The 18,499-nt window shown below is 43.6% G+C and overlaps 1 protein-coding gene across 1 annotated transcript in view; it reads right to left on the bottom strand.

Annotated features, from left to right (window-relative positions):
• PKDCC (protein kinase domain containing, cytoplasmic) overlaps nucleotides 1-18,119 on the bottom strand; it is a 50,373-nt gene extending 32,254 nt beyond the window's left edge. The window contains exon 1 of the mRNA XM_038397708.2: nucleotides 17,185-18,119. Within this exon, the coding sequence (XP_038253636.1) occupies nucleotides 17,185-17,871 (687 nt within the window). The 5' untranslated portion in view covers nucleotides 17,872-18,119. The remainder of the gene's footprint in view (nucleotides 1-17,184) is intronic.
• Nucleotides 18,120-18,499: the final 380 nt, after the last annotated feature.

The following is an 18,499-nucleotide window of genomic DNA, read 5'->3' as shown; positions in this document are numbered from 1 at the left end:
TATTTCAGATGGGATGGGGACTATTTTACACGGCCAGGAGACAAGCTTTTAGAAACTCCTTGCCAAAGCCTTGGCAGAGAGGCAGTTAAATGAGCTGAACAAAGATCTGATTACAGACTTTGCAGCAAGGACAATTTTACACTCTACCCTCAGCCAAATAAGTCTTATGGTAGAAGAGCTGCCATGATGAAAAAGGTTAAAAATCCCCTGAGCCTACTCATCTCCTCCCCATACCTAAGAGGCTCAAAAACATCCTGGCTTCTTCAAACCCATTTGTCTCCTGATTATGGACATCATCCAAAGCTCATTGAAGTCAATGGGAGTCTTTGTATTGACATCAGTGTGCTTTGAATCAGATCCTATAAGAACTACGCTCAGTCAGTGTAGATTCAGAAACAATACCTTGTGTGTTATGTGATCAATCACAACTAAGCAACATTTGAATAGCCAGAGCAATTAAATGTTCTCAATCAACTAACAATGAAAAAAAAACATTGCAAACAAATTCACTCACTACTCTGAATAGCAAGCAAATTTGTGCAATATGCTCACAAACATTTAACAAGCAGAAAAAGAGGTTAAATTCAGTAAGCAGATTATTTGTTATGAATCATGCCCTTAGCTCTATCATTGTCCATGTTTAAAGGAAAAAAAAATTTCCAAAAAATGTAAGTGAAGTAAGCAATTATTCCTTTCAGTAAAAGAATAGCGTTGTACTTCAAAACAACTGGTACATCAAACAAAATGGAAGCTCGAATAGTTTATTTTAAAAACATACAACAGATTTTGGCATGAGAGATGTACTTGCGGCAGGTATTTCTACACTAGAGACACATGGGATTGAAATAGGGATGCACCATAGTTTTAATAATACACATTAACCTAGGACTTCTTGGACCAGATACAGGGATTGTCCCTTAATATCTGTGACACAATTTTTTATGAAAGCATGTTTCTGATATAAATACAGTAGTAAAAACTTAGCATGACACAAACTAATTTAGAAGAACACACCAAAAAGAACACAAATATAAAGAGAATTAAAATATTTTATAGAATATGCATCTTTGCTAGAATGCTACTGGACTTGCCTGTGAATTTTTTTATGTTGTATATAAAATATGCCCGATCCCACAGTCCTCACACGGTTTAGCCTTTGTATGGATGGGGACTAGCAGTGTAAGATTGAGCCCATTATATTTAAACGTTAATTTCTGGTGTCAGAGCCTAATAAGAAGTTCTATATCCTTCTGAAGTCTAGTTCTATAGAATCAGAGGGGATTTATAAAATTGTATTGTCTGGTGGAAAAAAACTAATAAAACAGAAGTGAGATTTAGAAGGCAAATTTAATAAAAAATGTCAATTCTACAGTAAATGTCAATTCAGAGCAATAATGAACGACAAGGACATCAGTCTTCATGAGCCATTCAACCCTCTGAAAGAGTGCAATAAAAACAAAGTAATTTTAATTAAGACAAAGTATCTTTATAGCAAATGTATATGCATATTAAAAGATTATGGATTTATTTTAATTAAAATATATATTTAATAAGAATAAATTCAGAATACTTTTGTAAGTGTTAAATCTCAAAGTACGGGTTCCAGTGGTCATAATAATATAATAGGTTTGTTCTTGGGGGTTGGGTAGCACTGTATTTAATTATCTCGGTTTAGAATCCAATTGCACTCCTGCAAAAATCATTGCTGACTGATGTTTATGTTTAGTAAAGATTCTGCTGTTCTGTTGCTTTGAATTGCTGTGAAAGCTTAAAGGGTGCAATCCAATTTTCCTTCCACAAGAAACTCTCTCTTCAAATTGCAATGGGAAATTTTCTTGCATAAGTCCATTTAATTAAGTCCATAGTTAAATACATTAAAAATTATTTGATATTTTTCTTCATCACACGTAATTCTAACTAAAGAAACAGATCTGACTTATGCTCTTCTTTATCACTATTATTTATGTAAAACATTTCTAGCTAAAGAATTGCTGTTTTGTTATATAGAATCATTGACGCATGGAAGTCATAGATGGAAAGAAGATATTGGGCTCCATTTAAATATATTTTAAATGAAGGCCGGAGGCCTAGAGCAAAACTGCAAATGCAATACACTGCAACATTTGTAATTACAATTGTGCTGACTGAAAATTTAAAAAGTAGCTACGTCCTGATGCAAACAAATAATTAGGTATCCACAATGGCCATTTATATGTGCACAGCCACACAGAATACAGATGTACGTGTATTTTCCTTTAAAAATTTAGCTCATTAGATCATCTAGCCCTTCTTCCTGTTAATGCAAGGTTGTTTCCCAAAGTATACTTTCTTGATTTTTGTCCAATCTAGTTTGTAAAGGTCCCAAATAGGACAATGTCATTTTCACTACCAATAATAAAGTAACTAATTTGTATACATACATATTTGCATCAACCACATGCAATTGGAAAAATAACCACACTGACAATTTGAATGAAACTAGAATCAAAAGATTATCCAAATGGGAAAGATATAAAAGTAGAACAAGCAGAGTGAATCAGGAACTTCCACAAATGAAATTCTATTTGTAGGGACAGCATTTTTTCTATCATCTAGTTACATATTAGACTTTCCAAATATATTATTTTTTCATGCCCCAGTATGGCATGGCTTCAGTTAAATGCATCAAAAGAAATATCATCCAAGGAATATGGTATCAAACCATAATACTGTATTTCAATTAATTAATACTGTAATTCAGTATTACACTGAAATACTACAAATACATAATTTTGTATAGAATCTGTAAAAAGCTAGGGATGCTTTTCTTTTTCCTTAGGAAAATATTAGATGGATATAAAATTTTGAACTGTTGTCGTATTGTGCACAATAATTCCTGTAAAGCAGGTGTGTTTACTGAGTTCTTCACTAACTGTTTAGATTTTCTCAATCAAAGACTGTATTCCTTATGCATCTAAAGCTCCCACTGACTTCAGCAGGAGTTTTAGATGCCTAAAGAACACAGGGTCAGCCCCTGAGAAAGTTATATTCTTTTGTAAGATTTCACGACTGTACTGCCAGTCAGTTCACATCCCTTTAGAATTGCCTTTTATTACAAATTATAGAGACAGAGGTGCCCCTTTCAGACAAGAAAGGGGGTGGTGGGGAGCAGAGGTCAGACTGCACACAAAAGCCGACAAGCTTACTGAATAAAAACACAAAATAAAGGAGCTTATTAAGCTGTCATCAGAGGGCAAGTATATGCAAACAACAGGCCCTCACGCATTAGTGTAGTCACCAAAGCTGGATTTAAAAAAAAAAAAAAAAAAAAAAAAAAAAGGTCAAGAGAAAGCCTTAGCAAAAGTGGTACTTTTCATTTATACAATTTGCTCAGACAGGAGTGGTAAAATTGAAAATCTTACAAAATAAAGCCAGATTATGTTCTACCACTGACATAAGTCTAAATCAGGATTGCCAGGCTGAAACATCCAAAGATCAGGAGTCTGGCCGCCAAAAACAGAATATTGGCCTAAAAATCATGAGATGTTAAAAAAAATGATAAAATGTATTTGCATTCTAGTTTTTGAGCCTTGAGGATTCCCCCATTTAGCTTTCCTCTGTAACGAGGAGGGCTAGAAATTTACTTGTTTTTGTAACGAAAGCTGAGATTGTTCATATAATCACATGACTCCAAGAACTCGAGCTTTCAGGTAAAAAAGAAATAATCGCCTTTGATAGAATTGTGAGAGTTGGTAACACTGCTAAAGTAACAGCATTAGTTCTGATTCTCTTCTCACTTATACCTCAGTGATTTCACTGGAGTTTCTGCAGATTTAGTCCAGTGTAAGAGCAGTTTGACCCTGAACTGACAAAAGTTTTCTTGTTCATGTGCGCACTGGAGCTTGTGGGCACAGCGCGCACTGGAGCTTGTGGGCACAGCGCGCACTGGAGCTTGTGGGCACAGCGCGCACTGGAGCTTGTGGGCACAGCGCGCACTGGATGGTGTTTGTTTTCAAAGATATATGTGCACACCTAGCCAAACTGAAAATTAGTCCAGAATTGGACATGGCAAGGCCAGTCTAGTAGTAAGTTAGGGCCTGAATCAACGCTAATTGCACTCAGTAGAAAGACACCCATTGACATCGCTGAACACTGGATCACGCGCCCAGTGGCTAAATTAGAGGAAACGATTGTAGAGTGCTTTGACATTCCTATGGCATCAGACCAAATGAAGACAAATTGGGGATAAACTTTTACATGCACCTAACATCTTGGCCATGCCCTCTGTTGCCATGGCAATGGGCCAGTCCCTCCAAGGAGGGATATACAAGAACAGCCATGATACATAGCTGTTACTTAGCAATAAATACTCTAGGATTTTCACTTTGGCCTAAAACCTGTTTTTTCCCCTCACATTTTAAACATGTTCTAACTTTACAGACTATATTATAAATATTTTTGCCATCCCTCCTCAATCCAAAAGCATCTGTAAACTGTAAAAGCATCTGGGGAGCGCTTTTACATGGCAAATGATTAGCTTATTTCATTCATTTTAATCTTCCTAGGTAAATGTAACGTAGAGAGGAGTTGCAGGGAGCAGAGGTCCCTCAGCACCATTCAGGATGCATTCAGCATCTTGTAGAATTGGGACCAAAGCTGGCTGTCAAAGCCAAGAGGCAAAATGTCTTCCTGATGCCCGAGGCTAGAGATGGAAATTGTAAGCAAGCCGTGCAAAATTTAAATATTAAACTAACTGCTCACAACTATCTTTAGGAGGTTTTTTATTAATAACTTTGCTATTATTAATAGTGCTGCATGCTAGAAGAGCTAAAGGTTACACAAATGTCATCATAGCTGCCATCCATATTAATAGCTTCAAAAGAAAGCAGAACAAAAATGAAATTCACGTGTATATGTATATATTATACCCCCACAAAACCTGTAAGGCACATATTTTGGCAGTAAACTTGAGGCTTACAAAAGTTCTCTCCCCTTTTCTCTCCTCATTTTCATTATAATTAAACTCCAAAATGAAATAATTCTATTATAAAAATTTTTTTATAGCACTGTAAATTTACACTGCATTGCACAACCCCTGGGTCCAGCCCATGAAAACACTTATTCCTGCAAGCTCCTGCCAATAGCTCAATTAAAGTCAATGGGACTACTAATTTAACCATGATTTCAATGGGAATGGACAGGTATAACTGAGGGCAGAATTTGAAGCCAGACCTTAAATAATCGGGATCAAAATCTACCCTGACTTCCACCAGTGATGACTGCATCCCCTTCGGTGGGGTTGTGTGGAAGATTGACTCTAAATCAGAGCCGGGTTTACAATGACGCCAGTGGCACCATGGAGCCGGGCTCATGCTCAGAAGGGGCCCCGGTGTGCTCTGCTTGCACTGTGCCTCGAGAACCAGCCAGCCCACTGGCTACCCCCCATCCCGCCACCACTTGCTCCTCTCAGCCAGCCAACAGCTTATCTCTGCCCCCTGGCCGGACCTCAGTGCACCTCTGGCTCCAGGCAGTCTCTGCTTCCCACCACCTGTCTCCCTAGAGCTGAGCCGCTTCTGGTGCAGAAGCCTGGCCAGTCTCAGCCAGCTGCAGGGAGGAATGGGGGCGGGGGGGAAGGAGGCTTGGCTGGACCCCTCCAGTCAAGCGGGTCCTGAGGGAACACAGCTAGGGCAGGCCCTGGCCTGGCTGTTCTTGCCACTCCCGAGGGGCCAGAGCGATTCGCCATCCCGGGACCAGCCCTGCTGGCTCAGCCCGGCAGACAAAGTGGCTTCCCAGCAGGGCCACTGAGTGTAGTGGGGAGGTAGGGCATGCGTCTCTTGGGGGGGGGGGCGCTGCTGGGATGCGAGTAAGATCTCTGTGTGTTGGGGCACTAGGGAGTGGGGGTTCTGTGTGGAGTGCTTGGCAGTTGGTGGTGGGGCTGTGGGCAGGGGGGCGCTGGGCAGGGGTGGTGTTGTGCAGGGCACTGTGTGGTGGAGCATGGACCATTGTGTGTCTGGCAACTGCCAGTTTGTAAATAGTGCCCTCACACTGGGCTGGGCAGACCATGTCATGCCTCTGGCCGGACCCTCACTCTGGGGACCAACAGCCCCTGCACCGCACCATGCTCCATTGCCCCAATGGGGGCCCACAAGTATGTTTGGTGCCTGGCCGACAAAAGGTTAATCCGGCCCTGCTCTAAATTATGCAACTATTTAAATGATTAATCTCTGTTTTCTGTTCTGAAGCAGCAAGCAAGCAGAGCTGTTGAAATGTTCATGAGATCCGGCCATATTAAAACTGATCCCTTTGGTATAGTTCTATTAAGTTAAGTGTCTCAGTCTTCTTCACTGCTGGGCTTACTTCCCCCAAGTGAGCTTTGTTTAACTCAGAGTCGGTCTGCAAAGTCCCAGAATGAGTAGCTCTTCCTATCATAGATCACTCTGAGTTTAGCTAGAAACAATATACAGCCATCAAGGCCTAGGTCCCCAAATGTTCCACTGGCAGTTCTTTTTGCCTAGCTTGAGTGGCCAGGCTGAGATGGGGGGGGGGGGGAAGAGGGAAGTTTGCTCCTTTATTATTATTGATAAATTGTATTGCCATAGTGCGTAGGACTGCCAGTCATGGAGCAGGACTCCATTGTGCTAGGCACTGTACACAGTCCTTGCCCCAAAAGCTTACAATCTAAGTAAGAAAGAGACAACAGATGGATACAGATGGACAGCTGGAGGCTGTGGTCTCAGCAGCCTAACCCCTGTATAGTTTGTTTGTTTGTTTGTTTGTTTTTTGAAGGCACCATGGAAGAGGAGAATTCCAGTGAGAATTAGGCACTGAGACACTTCGCTAGAGGCCTATTTACATCTTTAGGTACAAAAATGCATTTAGCAATCTGGACCTAAGTGAAAAGGTATTAAAAACCATCACTGGTTGATATATACAATGTATGAACACCACCTTGTCTCCTCAGATGCTTTACACATGTATGTCACAAGACTGGAGAATGTGGTCTGTAACTCAAGTCTGAGTGAATCAGTGCACCCTACAATAGTTTCTCCCCATTGTGGACAAGGTTGCCACATGGGTGGCAGCATACTGATTTGGCTAATCCCCATGCCCTCCCACAATGTAGTACTTCAGAAATTATTCTAAAGGCACCCCCTCCTCTCAGCAGCAGTGGTATTACGGGCTAGGTTCTACAGGCATCTTAGAACTACAGCTGTTACAACTACAGTGTGTATGGTGTGCGTGGACGCACCAAAACAATTCTGTCAAAATAGCGTTTGTGGGTGGGTTAAACCATTGCAAGGATGGTGATGCTACAAACCATTTTGTGCAGTCAAGTGCCATTGAAGCTAGGGAACTGAATTGTTTGTTTGCAACAGCTGTCAGGAAGTGTTCCTTCTGAACTGGTGCAGAAGGATTTTAATAATTGCTAGTGTAGGAGGGCCAAACCCTTTACAGAACCATGAGAGGAAGTATGAATAAGACAAGTTTTCCCCAACTTCACGTACACATACCCATTGATCAAGGGCAGGATGCAGATCTAAAGAGACAACATGGCTACATGGGACCTTGGAAGCCAGGAAATCCTGTGTCTAACCCCAGAAGTGGCAGACTCTATGGGTGGCCTTGGACTAGTTATGTAACCTCGCTCAGTCTTGCTATCTATCTAATAAAAAGAAGTAGGACAATAGTACTTACCTACCTTAAAAATTAGTCCAATTGGTAAGTAATAAAGTAGGTTTGCCCTTGGAATCCTCATTATACAAAATGTTATATTTTATTGAAACATAGAGTCCTGGGCAGGATACCCACCAACTTGAACAACTTTATATGTGAAGTGTGTCTCTGGAAAATTCAAGTAGCAAAGGTGATTTTTGCAAAAGGTGAAATGGTGCCATTGGTCTCTGTTCAGTGCTGCACATAGAGGAGACTGCCAGGATCCTAGGCAAGGAAAGCTGATGGGGTTGCAAATCATCAGTTCCCATAAAAGAGCCAGAAATTCAAAACAGAGTCTTTTGGGGTAATTTACATGGCACATAACACAGAGGAACAATCAGAGAAATCATTCAACAAATTAATGGGATTAGTTTTATGACTGATTTATTTGAAAATGAGTAATGAGGGTGTAGATCTTTAACTAATTCTATGGTTTTTGCCTCGTGGAAATCCCTTCCTGCCAACAGCTCTGTAAGTTAAATCCCCTCTACAATCCCATGCAATTCAATGGGAGAAAATATTATTTGGACACTTTAGAGTTGAGGCATATGGCTTGTCTAATAATGACATGAATAGTTATGGCTGGTTTGCAATTGTATCAGCTCTGTGCTTCCAACAGCACCGGAGTTCCTGTTAACAGATCCTTTCTTCACTCTTAAAAGTGCAGGATAACATCTGGGCCTGTTGGGAAGCACTCTTGCAATAAAGAAGTACTTTGTATAATTCATCTTTCCTCGCCAAGCCACATCTGTCTGCTCTCCCTGGCCTTCTCCATTCCCACCCCAAGCTCCCCAGGGCTGTGGAGGCATACTGGAGCTGCAGCAAGCTGTCTCCATCAACAGGTGGCACTGTTTGCTTTTTTGCTCCTCACCCTACAAAGCAATCCAGTGCTGCCACCCCACATTACATCTACGGTTAACATTTTCAAAAGTGCTTACATCACTAAATCTCCCTGTGGATCTAGTGCTAACTCCCACTTCAGGGTCTTAAATACAAAATATAGGCACCAATGAGAGCCTCAAAACCCTCACTCAGACGCCACCTCTACCTGTCAGTGCCTAAATTCCCTAGACACCTCAATTTCTGGTGGTGAGCAGGTGTAAAGCCACCTAAGTCTAACACCACCAAGCTGTTCAGTGCCCTAGTTCATGCTTTACCCCTGGTGGGATTCTCCAACTTGGCATTCCTCCATCTATTTTGCTTGCAGGGACAAATCTGGTAGGTATTGTCAGAGCATGTGTCTTACCTGCACAAAAGACAACCAGATCTAGACTTTTTTGATGTGGGCATGTTTGTCTCAGAATATCTGACAACTCAGTGGGTAGAGCTCTCGTGCAGGCTATTGGAGACCCTGTTTTCAAATCCCCACTCTGCCGGATTTGGAGCAGAGACTTAAGCCCAGCTTTCCCAGATACATGCCTTAACCATGAGGCTACTGGGTATTCTAGGGTGGGAGTGCTCTCAACCTGTCCTGCTGAAGCTGTTCCCCTGTGTATTAGATAAATAAATATTAACTGGGATCAAGAGAGACTGACTTCATGGCCCAGTAGTTAGGGCACTTGCCTGTGATGTAGGTCCCTGATCCAATAAATATTTCATTTGTTATACAAAATGGAACAGCTTGAGAGAGCCCCACCTCAGCATGCCCAATAGCCTGGTGGTCAAGGCAGTGATAGGGGACACCTACTCCAAATCAGGCAGAGTAGGGGTTTGGAAACAGGTCTCCCACAGCCCAGGTGAACACCCCCTAACCACCTGGCTATAATGTGATGGGTCTCTCTCTCTTTGAGAAAGAGCTGAGGTAGCTTAGGAACCTCACTCCAGGAGAGGGTTCACTGCTTTGAATCCTGAGTAGAAGTAGATACTAGGCTCAGACCCCACCCCTCTCCTCAGTGTTTCCTACTGACTAGCATAGACAGAAGCCAGCAAACCAGAAGCCAAGTTTCCCATGCATCTAACTCCTCCCACCCTTTGCATAGGGGAACCTGGGTTCCTAACTCGGGGCTGTGAATTCCACTAGGCAGCTGGGCACCTAGAAGTTAGGTGTTGCCATGCCTATGTCCCTTTCTAGACTAATCCTTAGGAGCTAACCTTACACAGAAAGTCACTGGGACTTAGGCTTCTATGTTCCTGCATCACTTTGGGGATTTAGGCTCCTAAGTCACTTAGATGCTTTTGAAAATGTTACCCCAAGTACCTGCCTACCCTGGGAAAAATTTCTGAGCAGTTTAAAAACTTGTTCTGTTAAACTCATTTTAAAACCATCGAAGTCCTGGTGTGCACTTGGTTTCAGGCAGTTTAAAATGTCTTAAAAATGCTCCAATAAAAACAGATTAACAACAGAAAATTTCACAGTGTAGATAGGCCCTTCGAGCTATATTGTGCCCTTTATCTATGGATGCAGATCAAGCACATAATAAGATCCCAAGCTCTCACTCTAGCAGGTTACTTCTCTCTAATTAGGGGCTCTGTTTTGAAGGTTCAATTCCAAGGGAAATTTCTGCACTCCTCTCACAATCCAAATTTCATAATGACAGTTTCCCCAAGTGATCAGCTACCATCTTGCCTGGGCTCTTCATTGATGACACTACACCACAGTCTACTCAGAAGATTGCTCAAATTTTCAATGAAAATAAAAAGCTCTTCAGGTTCATCACGGAGTATTCTCCACCACTACCAGCACAAAAGTGTTTCATGATTTGAGCTCCAGATTTCACTGGGCCCCACTTTCTTGAAACAACAAAGGATTTCCTGAGCATCTGACCCTTCCCCCGTAACTAGAGCTCACCCCATCCCCATGTTGTATGCAAGTTTTGTTGCTTAAAGATTAGTTTCAGAGTAGCAGCCGTGTTAGTCTGTATTCGCAAAAAGAAAAGGAGTACATGTGGCACCTTAGAGACTAACAAATTTATTAGAGCATAAGCTTTCGTGAGCTACAGCTCAATTCATCGGATGCATTTGGTGGAAAAAAAAGCTTTTTTTTTTCCACCAAATGCATCCGATGAAGTGAGCTGTAGCTCACGAAAGCTTATGCTCTAATAAATTTGTTAGTCTCTAAGGTGCCACAAGTACTCCTTTTCTTTTAAAGATTAGTGTGGACTCTGAATGAAGCAACATGATATAATATGATCTGAAGATTCCATAGATGATTCATGTCAACTCATTTAAGCTAGAAATGCATTTTAATTAATTTACCCCTTGGAGAAATTATTTTCTTCCATATAAAATTACCAGATTTTAATATTAAGACTTCAACATTTTAATTCTCAAACTAAAAATAAGGGTCCTGCTTTTGACCTCACTAACTGGATTTGGCTATGCTGAGGAAAAGCATCATGTTAGAAAACATGTTAACTAACACGATGGTAACATGACTTTACATAATATTTAAAAGAGGAACAAGTGATGTTCAAAATGTGTTAGCTGGTTGTAATAGCCCATGCCAGGACCACCTAAAACGTTTTCAAATACCATTGGATTTGTATGCGCCAAAGGCAAAAAATCTTTTAATACCATGTTTTTTAACATGATACATTTTCAGAGTGTAATCAAGGCCAAATGTAAATCCAAAATAATTCCCCTAAAGACAACAGAATTACTCCAGATTTAAAATGGGATAAAATCATAATCTGGACTGTGATTTTTAAAGTGTATTTACTTTAACAAACCAAAAAAGGGAGTTAGTCTTAGTCAATAAGCCTCTGTTCTACCCTCAGCTGCTGTTCCTCCCCACCCCACCGCTACTGTTATGAAATGAACTCATCGCTTATTTTTATTTTTTTTTAAATAAAATAAAGATTTAATTTTGGTTGACGTAGAGATTCTTTTTCAGTAAAACACACTGAATTACGCTATGAGCGATTATAAAGATATCTAAAAACCTACAAAGATAATCTTGCGGTTTCACAAAACATATGTCAGTTTCAAACTTGCATTCCCTTCCATTTGTCTTCAGCAATGTAATGAGAGAACCAGTCAAAAGATTGTTTATACCCATGAATGGCAGCACCCTTAATTCAGATCTACAGGTCTGCAATTATATTATTACAGTAAATCAAACATTGCTAGCGTCTTTCCAATAGTATTCATTGTCTGAAATTAACAGCAAATGGTGGTTGATTTTCTTTTCTTCCCTGGATAGACAGACAGACAGACAGACTGGAAGGAGGAATTAGAGCAAACTCAATCACTGCACGGAAAAGCTGGATTCAGAAATAAATATTTTAATTTTCTAAGAAAAGAAACCACGGCGGAGAGGGAAAGGAAGAGGAGACCCGCCACAGCACTTGATAGAGAGCAAGTGCAAAGCAATTAGTGGGCTGCTAAATCCTGTGTTACAATAAATCAGTGACCCAGATCCCCCTCTTCCCCAATGCCCCTCATTATTAAATCAACTTTAATGAACTAGCCCCTTCTCTCTCCCTCCAAACCAAACACGCTTCCATTTTCATCTGCACTTGCCTATCACAATGGCTGGTGTGCGGCAGAAATGTTTAGAGGAAGCGATCTAGAGCAGTGTGTGATTGACAAGTTCCCAGCCTTGCCCTTTGACTCAGCGCCTCTGCCCGGATCCCGAGGCAATGCCCCATCAGACAAACCGGGCCTGACTCAGAGACGGTAAATACTCTTTAAAGCGAAAGGAACCTCATGTTTTCTTTGCATTAACACCAGCTAACCCCTGTATCTAACACTAACCCACACTCCCCTTTTCCAGGTTCTCAGCCTTTCGTGTGATAGCCTGATGTGCCACATCTGGCGCCTGGCCCGAACAGGCTCCATGCATGACGAACGTGTCAATATGAGACGCGAGGACAGGGCTACGAGCTGAGAAGGGTTGTTTTTGTGCGTGTGTTTTTAATTTCAACGTATATTGTGCCCTAATCAGGTATTCTAAAAGGATGCTTTGGGGGGGGGGGGGCGCAGCAAAGCTGGTTTTGACAAGAGACAGGCCAGAATGGGAACTGTAGAGACAGTCAAGAACAAGCTTGTTATCTTACAAAGTACACTTCAGGCTGTCAGCTGCGAGAGATTTACAGGAAAATCCCCTTTCCTGGGACTGAACCTCCAGGAAAGAAACCCTGGATTTCCCCCGAGCAAGACTCAAACGTATTTCACCCTAGATAGCCCCTCATAACAGGCCTGAGCGAAGACAGGAGCTGCAGCGCCAGAACGCTGAAAGTACAGTGCGGGGAAAGCCACTTAGCAACAGTAACACCGCACACCGCGTTGTGCATCGGTGTGTGTGTGTGTATGGGGGGGGGAGGCTATTTATCTCTCTGTGTTTGACTCTATGGGAGAGGGGGAGATCTCCCTCCTTCTTCTAAAAACCCCCACTTGCCTCCATCACCCGCCGCAGGTAGCGGGAAGGTGGCTCCTGTTTGCATACTCAAGTACGACTCTTCGGGAGCGCTGTTTTTCGAGGGCTGCCGAGCCGAGTCAGCACTGAGTAGCTCCAGCCCCTAGTCGTGCTAATAATTGGTCGCAGCTGGCTTAGGGGTGTTAAGTGTTCACTGTGTGTTGGGGAGCGGGGGGGGATAATTGGAAGGGGAAGTTTGAGAAACAAAAGTGCAATATTTTATGGCTGGTTTACAGTGATGTCAAACTCGCTAGTAAACACACTGCTATTGAAAACCCACTCTGTGAGAGACAATCTGAGCGGTCAGGAGTAGCCAACAGAATCGCCGGGCTAAGCCGTGGCTTGGCGTGTTTGAATTTTTTTTTTTTCCCAGCACATTTTATTTTCCCCAGGGTTGAGATCGCTAAAAAGTTCCTTACCTGAGAGGGACGGTAAACTGCTGCTGGCGGGGGTGGCTGGATAGTCATTTCAGCTGGTCTCCATAACTCTTTCGACTCAGGGAGAGCGATGATGAAGCTGGAAATTCTTTTTAAAACTAAGGCCAGCCGTAAGGCCAGAAATCTTGTATTTTGCTAAATTAAGATCCACTCAAGTAGCACTGGCAACGCGGTCATTAACTGTATGCAGCAATGTTGTTTTAGCCCCGTAGCTCCCGGGATATTAGAGAGACAAGGTGGGTGCCAGAGCGTCTGTCTCTCACCAACAGAAGCTGGTCCAGTAAAAGATATCGCCTCACCCACCCTTGTCTCTCTAACGCAGAAACGGACTGTCCGTTTTGCAAGGGAAGTAACTCGGCGGGCGGTGGATACATTGCATGCAGGCAGACAGTGAAAGGCGTTTGAGGACACACTGAGTGCTCTCAATTGCGTTTCTACAGTGCTGGGTGAAGAAACCCCATGGAAATGAGCTAAGGAAAAGCTTTTTCTAATTAGGACACACACACAGTTGTGCTGTAGTGAATTGGACATCAGTTACACGCTTTGGGTCCTTTACGCTCTACTTAAAATGGATGCTCATGTCAAAAACCAGACGAGATTGGGGAAAGTTATGTTGGCTTTTGAGTTGCTTTCCTCTGTCTCCGGCAGAAATGCATCATTTCTAAAACCAGATACCCATTAGTTGTTGTCCCTGACGTCAGCAGACGCAGGACCCTGGCCCAGCCGGGGATTTTAGAGGAGACACAACAAGAAACAGCGGGCTGCTTTGGAAGACGCTGCCCGTTGCACGCGCCCCGATGCCCCCCCCCCCCAGGGTGACGTTACAGGTCTATTCCTGGACCATAACTCTGCCCAGCTGTGACTAGCCAAGGCCCGTCCGGTTTTTATAGTCGCCGGGCAAGGGAAGGTCCTTAGCAAACCCTGGTGTTCACCCGCGGCGGTAACCTCGCCCCGCGCTCTAGGCGCTGAAGGGAACGTGGTGAACAAAAAGGCAGCGATGTAGGTGGCTTCGCAGCTCTCTTTACTAGCGCATTTGCAATCTGATCAGAGCAGCCCAGTCGAAAGGAAATTCTGCTAGTGGCTGAGGAGACCGTGGGCAGCCAAAATAATAAGAAAGAAAGAAAGAAAGAAAGAATCCGAGCCACATGGAAAACATGTTTCTGATTTAAGTTTAATCTATGTTGTAACTAGATGGCACGTAATTTGTGAAAACCTAATTAACACAAGGGATTTTTGCTCATTAGAACATTCTCCCAGCGCAGCGGGCTGGGCGCGTATTTTCTAATTGGCGTTTTTAGAAGCGTCTATCCATGTGTGTGTTCTAGTTCCGTTTCCACATGACGTGACTGCTCACAAGGCAAATGTGACATGAAGAAGATTGACTTCATTTACCTATTATAGGGTCCACCAGCCTTCAGCAAACAGGGGAATTAACTGACAGCGCTTCCTCTAGTCTTTGGTACAAAAAATAATCACTGACCGTGAGCAGATTTTTCAATAAGATGTTCCATAATGCACATCCCAGGTTAAGGGAACCCTAGTGTCTACACATGTGTAAACACTGAAGTTTGTTGTTGTTGCTCGTTGCATAGATAATGCAGGACAGAATGTTGGTTTCCATTTTGTGAAAATGACTATTTCCAAATTTATTCTCTGCATACGATGAAAGTATCTATTTGAATAGCATGTGAAAGGAATACAGTACGATCACTATAACCCACCGAGGAAGCCAGAGAAACTGCAGTTCTAAAAATGTTTAAATCATCATTTTTGCCAACTTGTAGAGACACAGGGTTGCTTTCTACGGAATAAGAGAAAAATCTTGAAACCCAGTGTTTAAAAATTGAGTTTATTTCCTACTGTCAAGCTATTATCGATATCCTTGTCTGCATTACAGTGATAGTAAGAATTTCTTCCTATGAGGATGTATGACATCATATGGAATAACTGAAAACCTCTAACAGTCGTTGTAGTGTAGTGTGCGAGATGTTGTTTTCATTATGTCTTATAGTTATACCTGGCAGCATAGAGGCAAGAATTAGCAAACGCTTTATTTAGTTGTCGATTTTTTATTCTAAAGCTACAAAAAATGTTTTCTCCAGTTTTATCCCAAGAAAGCAAGCAAGCAAGCAAGCAAGCAACTGACTTCCCAAAACCAATTTTTGCATGGACTCGTGGGGAAGAGGAGATATTAAACTTGCATCTGGCCTTTCCTAGACTTCCAGTGTATGAAAATTGACTGTTTTGTTCATTTCGACCTTTAGTTCTTATGGGGGAATTGGTACCTTTTTCTACAGAAAAAAAATCAAAAGTTGCCTATTTGATTTCTTTTTTAAAAATAGCTACCGGGAATGCACGTTCTAATATTGTTTTCTTTTTCATCAGCATTCCACACACTGTGCGAAATGCAACAGGAATTTCAATCCAAATGGGCACGTTGAAATTAATGTGAAGGTGTAATAGTGGATTTCTGTCAAGTGGAGTAATGTCAGTGTACAGTAAGACTAATACTGCGCCCTGTTACAGTTACTCCTAATCTTCCATTTGCCAGGATTCTGTGTAATTAAGATTCACACGGCAAAATACACAATAAACCTAAATAACGACTACAGTGCCAGGTGAGGAACAATCACATTTCCATTCCCATAATATTCGGGGGAAGGGGAGTTGTCGTTTGTATTGATGAGGGTTAACATTTTATTCTACGTATTTTGAGAGCGTTTATATCTTCTTACGCTTCCTTCGCTTTTCAACATCACAATTTTATTTTTTATTTATTTATTTCCTTAGGTAAAAGAACAACCAGAAAAGGCTGCTAGGCGAGGCATAGCTATACGCCTTCTCCCATAAAGACATTACTTCTGCACCAATTAGCAGAATGAAAATGTATAATATTCCTAATCTTTCCCCACTGCTCTCGTATACAGGCCAGGGTAAATCTGCCAGAATTAATCGCTTCAGAGAGGATGTCAATATCTTTAGTTGTGCATGTATGTCTATTGAGCGTTTTGTGTATAAAGGTTTCCTATCTTCTCCGTATTATAAGTAAAGAGCTGTTAGAAGAGAGCAGAAACTATAGATCTGTATAAATGGTGAACTAATGACTACAAATCTTTAGAAAACATTAACTGAAGTAACTTATTTGACTCCATAAACATTAGTCTAAAAGGATGTGAGAACTATACTTGTCCAAAGAACGTTACATTTGTATTTAGAGGGAGGCTTGTTATCACAAGATGGCATTTTTCGACCCATTGGGTTGACATTAGTGATAGTCAAATACTATTTATTCGATGTGCTATAATCACTCGGTATATAAGGCCAGGAACGGCAATGTTATAGGTATATCAAGATCAAAGCTGTCTAGTTCTTTCATACAGATCACAAATGCAATCAGCTCCACCGTATATACACCCCTTTCTGCGGTTACTACATACTTTTATTCCCTTGGTATGAAGAGCGCCAACAGGTTGCCTGTGGTGAGAAATAAACCCTTGACACATTTTTCCACATCCTATCTGTACACGTCGGCTGGTTTTCACTCGCTGTCTGGTACAAGCCCCGGCATTTTTAAAGAAACCCGAAAGATGACCATTGTCCACCGTGTCGCGATCTGCAAAAGCTACCTGTGATTCCTTTCAAAGAGCCCAAGCGTCCCCCACGGCACCAGCGCCAGAGCGCCCCACCCCCTAGGCTTACCTGGAGGATGTTGGAGTGCTGCAGCCTTTGCAGGAGGATCATCTCCTTGACGATTTTGTAGGAGGCTAGCCGGTAGCACTCTTCTAACGCCGCGTATTGCTTCACGCAGTTCTCGATGTCGTGCCCCCCAAAATCGACCGATTTCAGCGCCACGGCCAGCGTGCGGTTCAGGACGACCTTGTAGACAGCTTTGGTGTAGCCGGAGCCCAAGTAATGCAGGCTGGTGACGTTGTGGATGTCTCGGCACCCCAGCAGAGGGGGGTTCAGAGGCAGGTCTACTTTGGCTTCGGGATAGGAGCCCCCTCGGCTGCCAGCCTGCGGCGCTTTCCCCTTCTCCAGCCGAAGTGTCTGCTCCGAGGAGGTCCGCTGCTGGGCGAGGTCCATCAGCCGCCGCTCCAGCGGTCTCACCAGCCGCCGGGCAGCAGCCGCGGGCGCCTGGTGCTTCTGGTAGCGGAGCACCTCCTCGTAGCGCTCCCTGATCTGCCGGGCTAGCTCCCAGCGCTGGCTCTCGCCGTCCTCCCCTCGCCAGTACAAAGGCGAGCCCGCAAACGCCGGGGTGACCCCGCGCCGCGGCGGCGGCCGCTGCTGGTGCGGATCAAAGCCCGGGATGAACAGCACGTTCAGCAAAGTGCCCAGGAAGAAGGAGAGGCAGCAGCCGGCGGCCACCGCGATCTTTCTGCGCCTCATCGCGGCGCCCCAGCCTCTCCCCTCTCCGCCCAGGACGCAGGTTTGGGCGGAAAAGGGCTCCCCGGGACCGCAGCCTCTTCACGTGGCCCCGCCGGCCCTCGCCCCGCGCAGGCACATCAGCGTGACACTTGCCTCCCTGCTCATGAGCTGCTGGAGCGCGGATTATCAGCCAGACCCGGAGGCGGGGGGTGGATAATAACCCTGAGCTCTCTCCGCTCGCTGACGTCCCCTGATTGACAGCCCGGCCCGGCCCGGCCCGGCCCGTGGACCGGCGGAGCAGCAGGGGGCCCTGGGAAACGTAGTCTCTTTAAGGACTCTCCCCACCGCCGTTTGCTAGCCGGGAAGTCAGGACTACAACTCCCAGGCGCAGCCGCAGCTCCCGTGCGCGGCCGGGCAATAGGCGGGACCGGAATGATAACGGGGTGCTCGGCAGCGTGGGGAGCGGGCTCCGGCTGGCCAGCAGCGCTAAACACAAGCTCATACCCGGCCGGGGGAGGGCTAGGATCAGCGAAGTCGCTTTCCTCGCAGGGAGCCTCTGAGCTAGAACCAGAACTGCCGGCTGCTGCTTGGAGGCGCCTTCATGTTGGGATTCCTGTGTAAAAATCTCCCGCCTCTCGTGATGCAGGCT

This window comes from Dermochelys coriacea, chromosome 3 (genome assembly GCF_009764565.3).
Source record: "Dermochelys coriacea isolate rDerCor1 chromosome 3, rDerCor1.pri.v4, whole genome shotgun sequence".
Lineage (NCBI taxonomy): Eukaryota > Metazoa > Chordata > Testudines > Dermochelyidae > Dermochelys > Dermochelys coriacea.
Note: the sequence above shows the minus strand (reverse complement) of the source record. Positions and strands in the feature narration are given on the sequence as shown.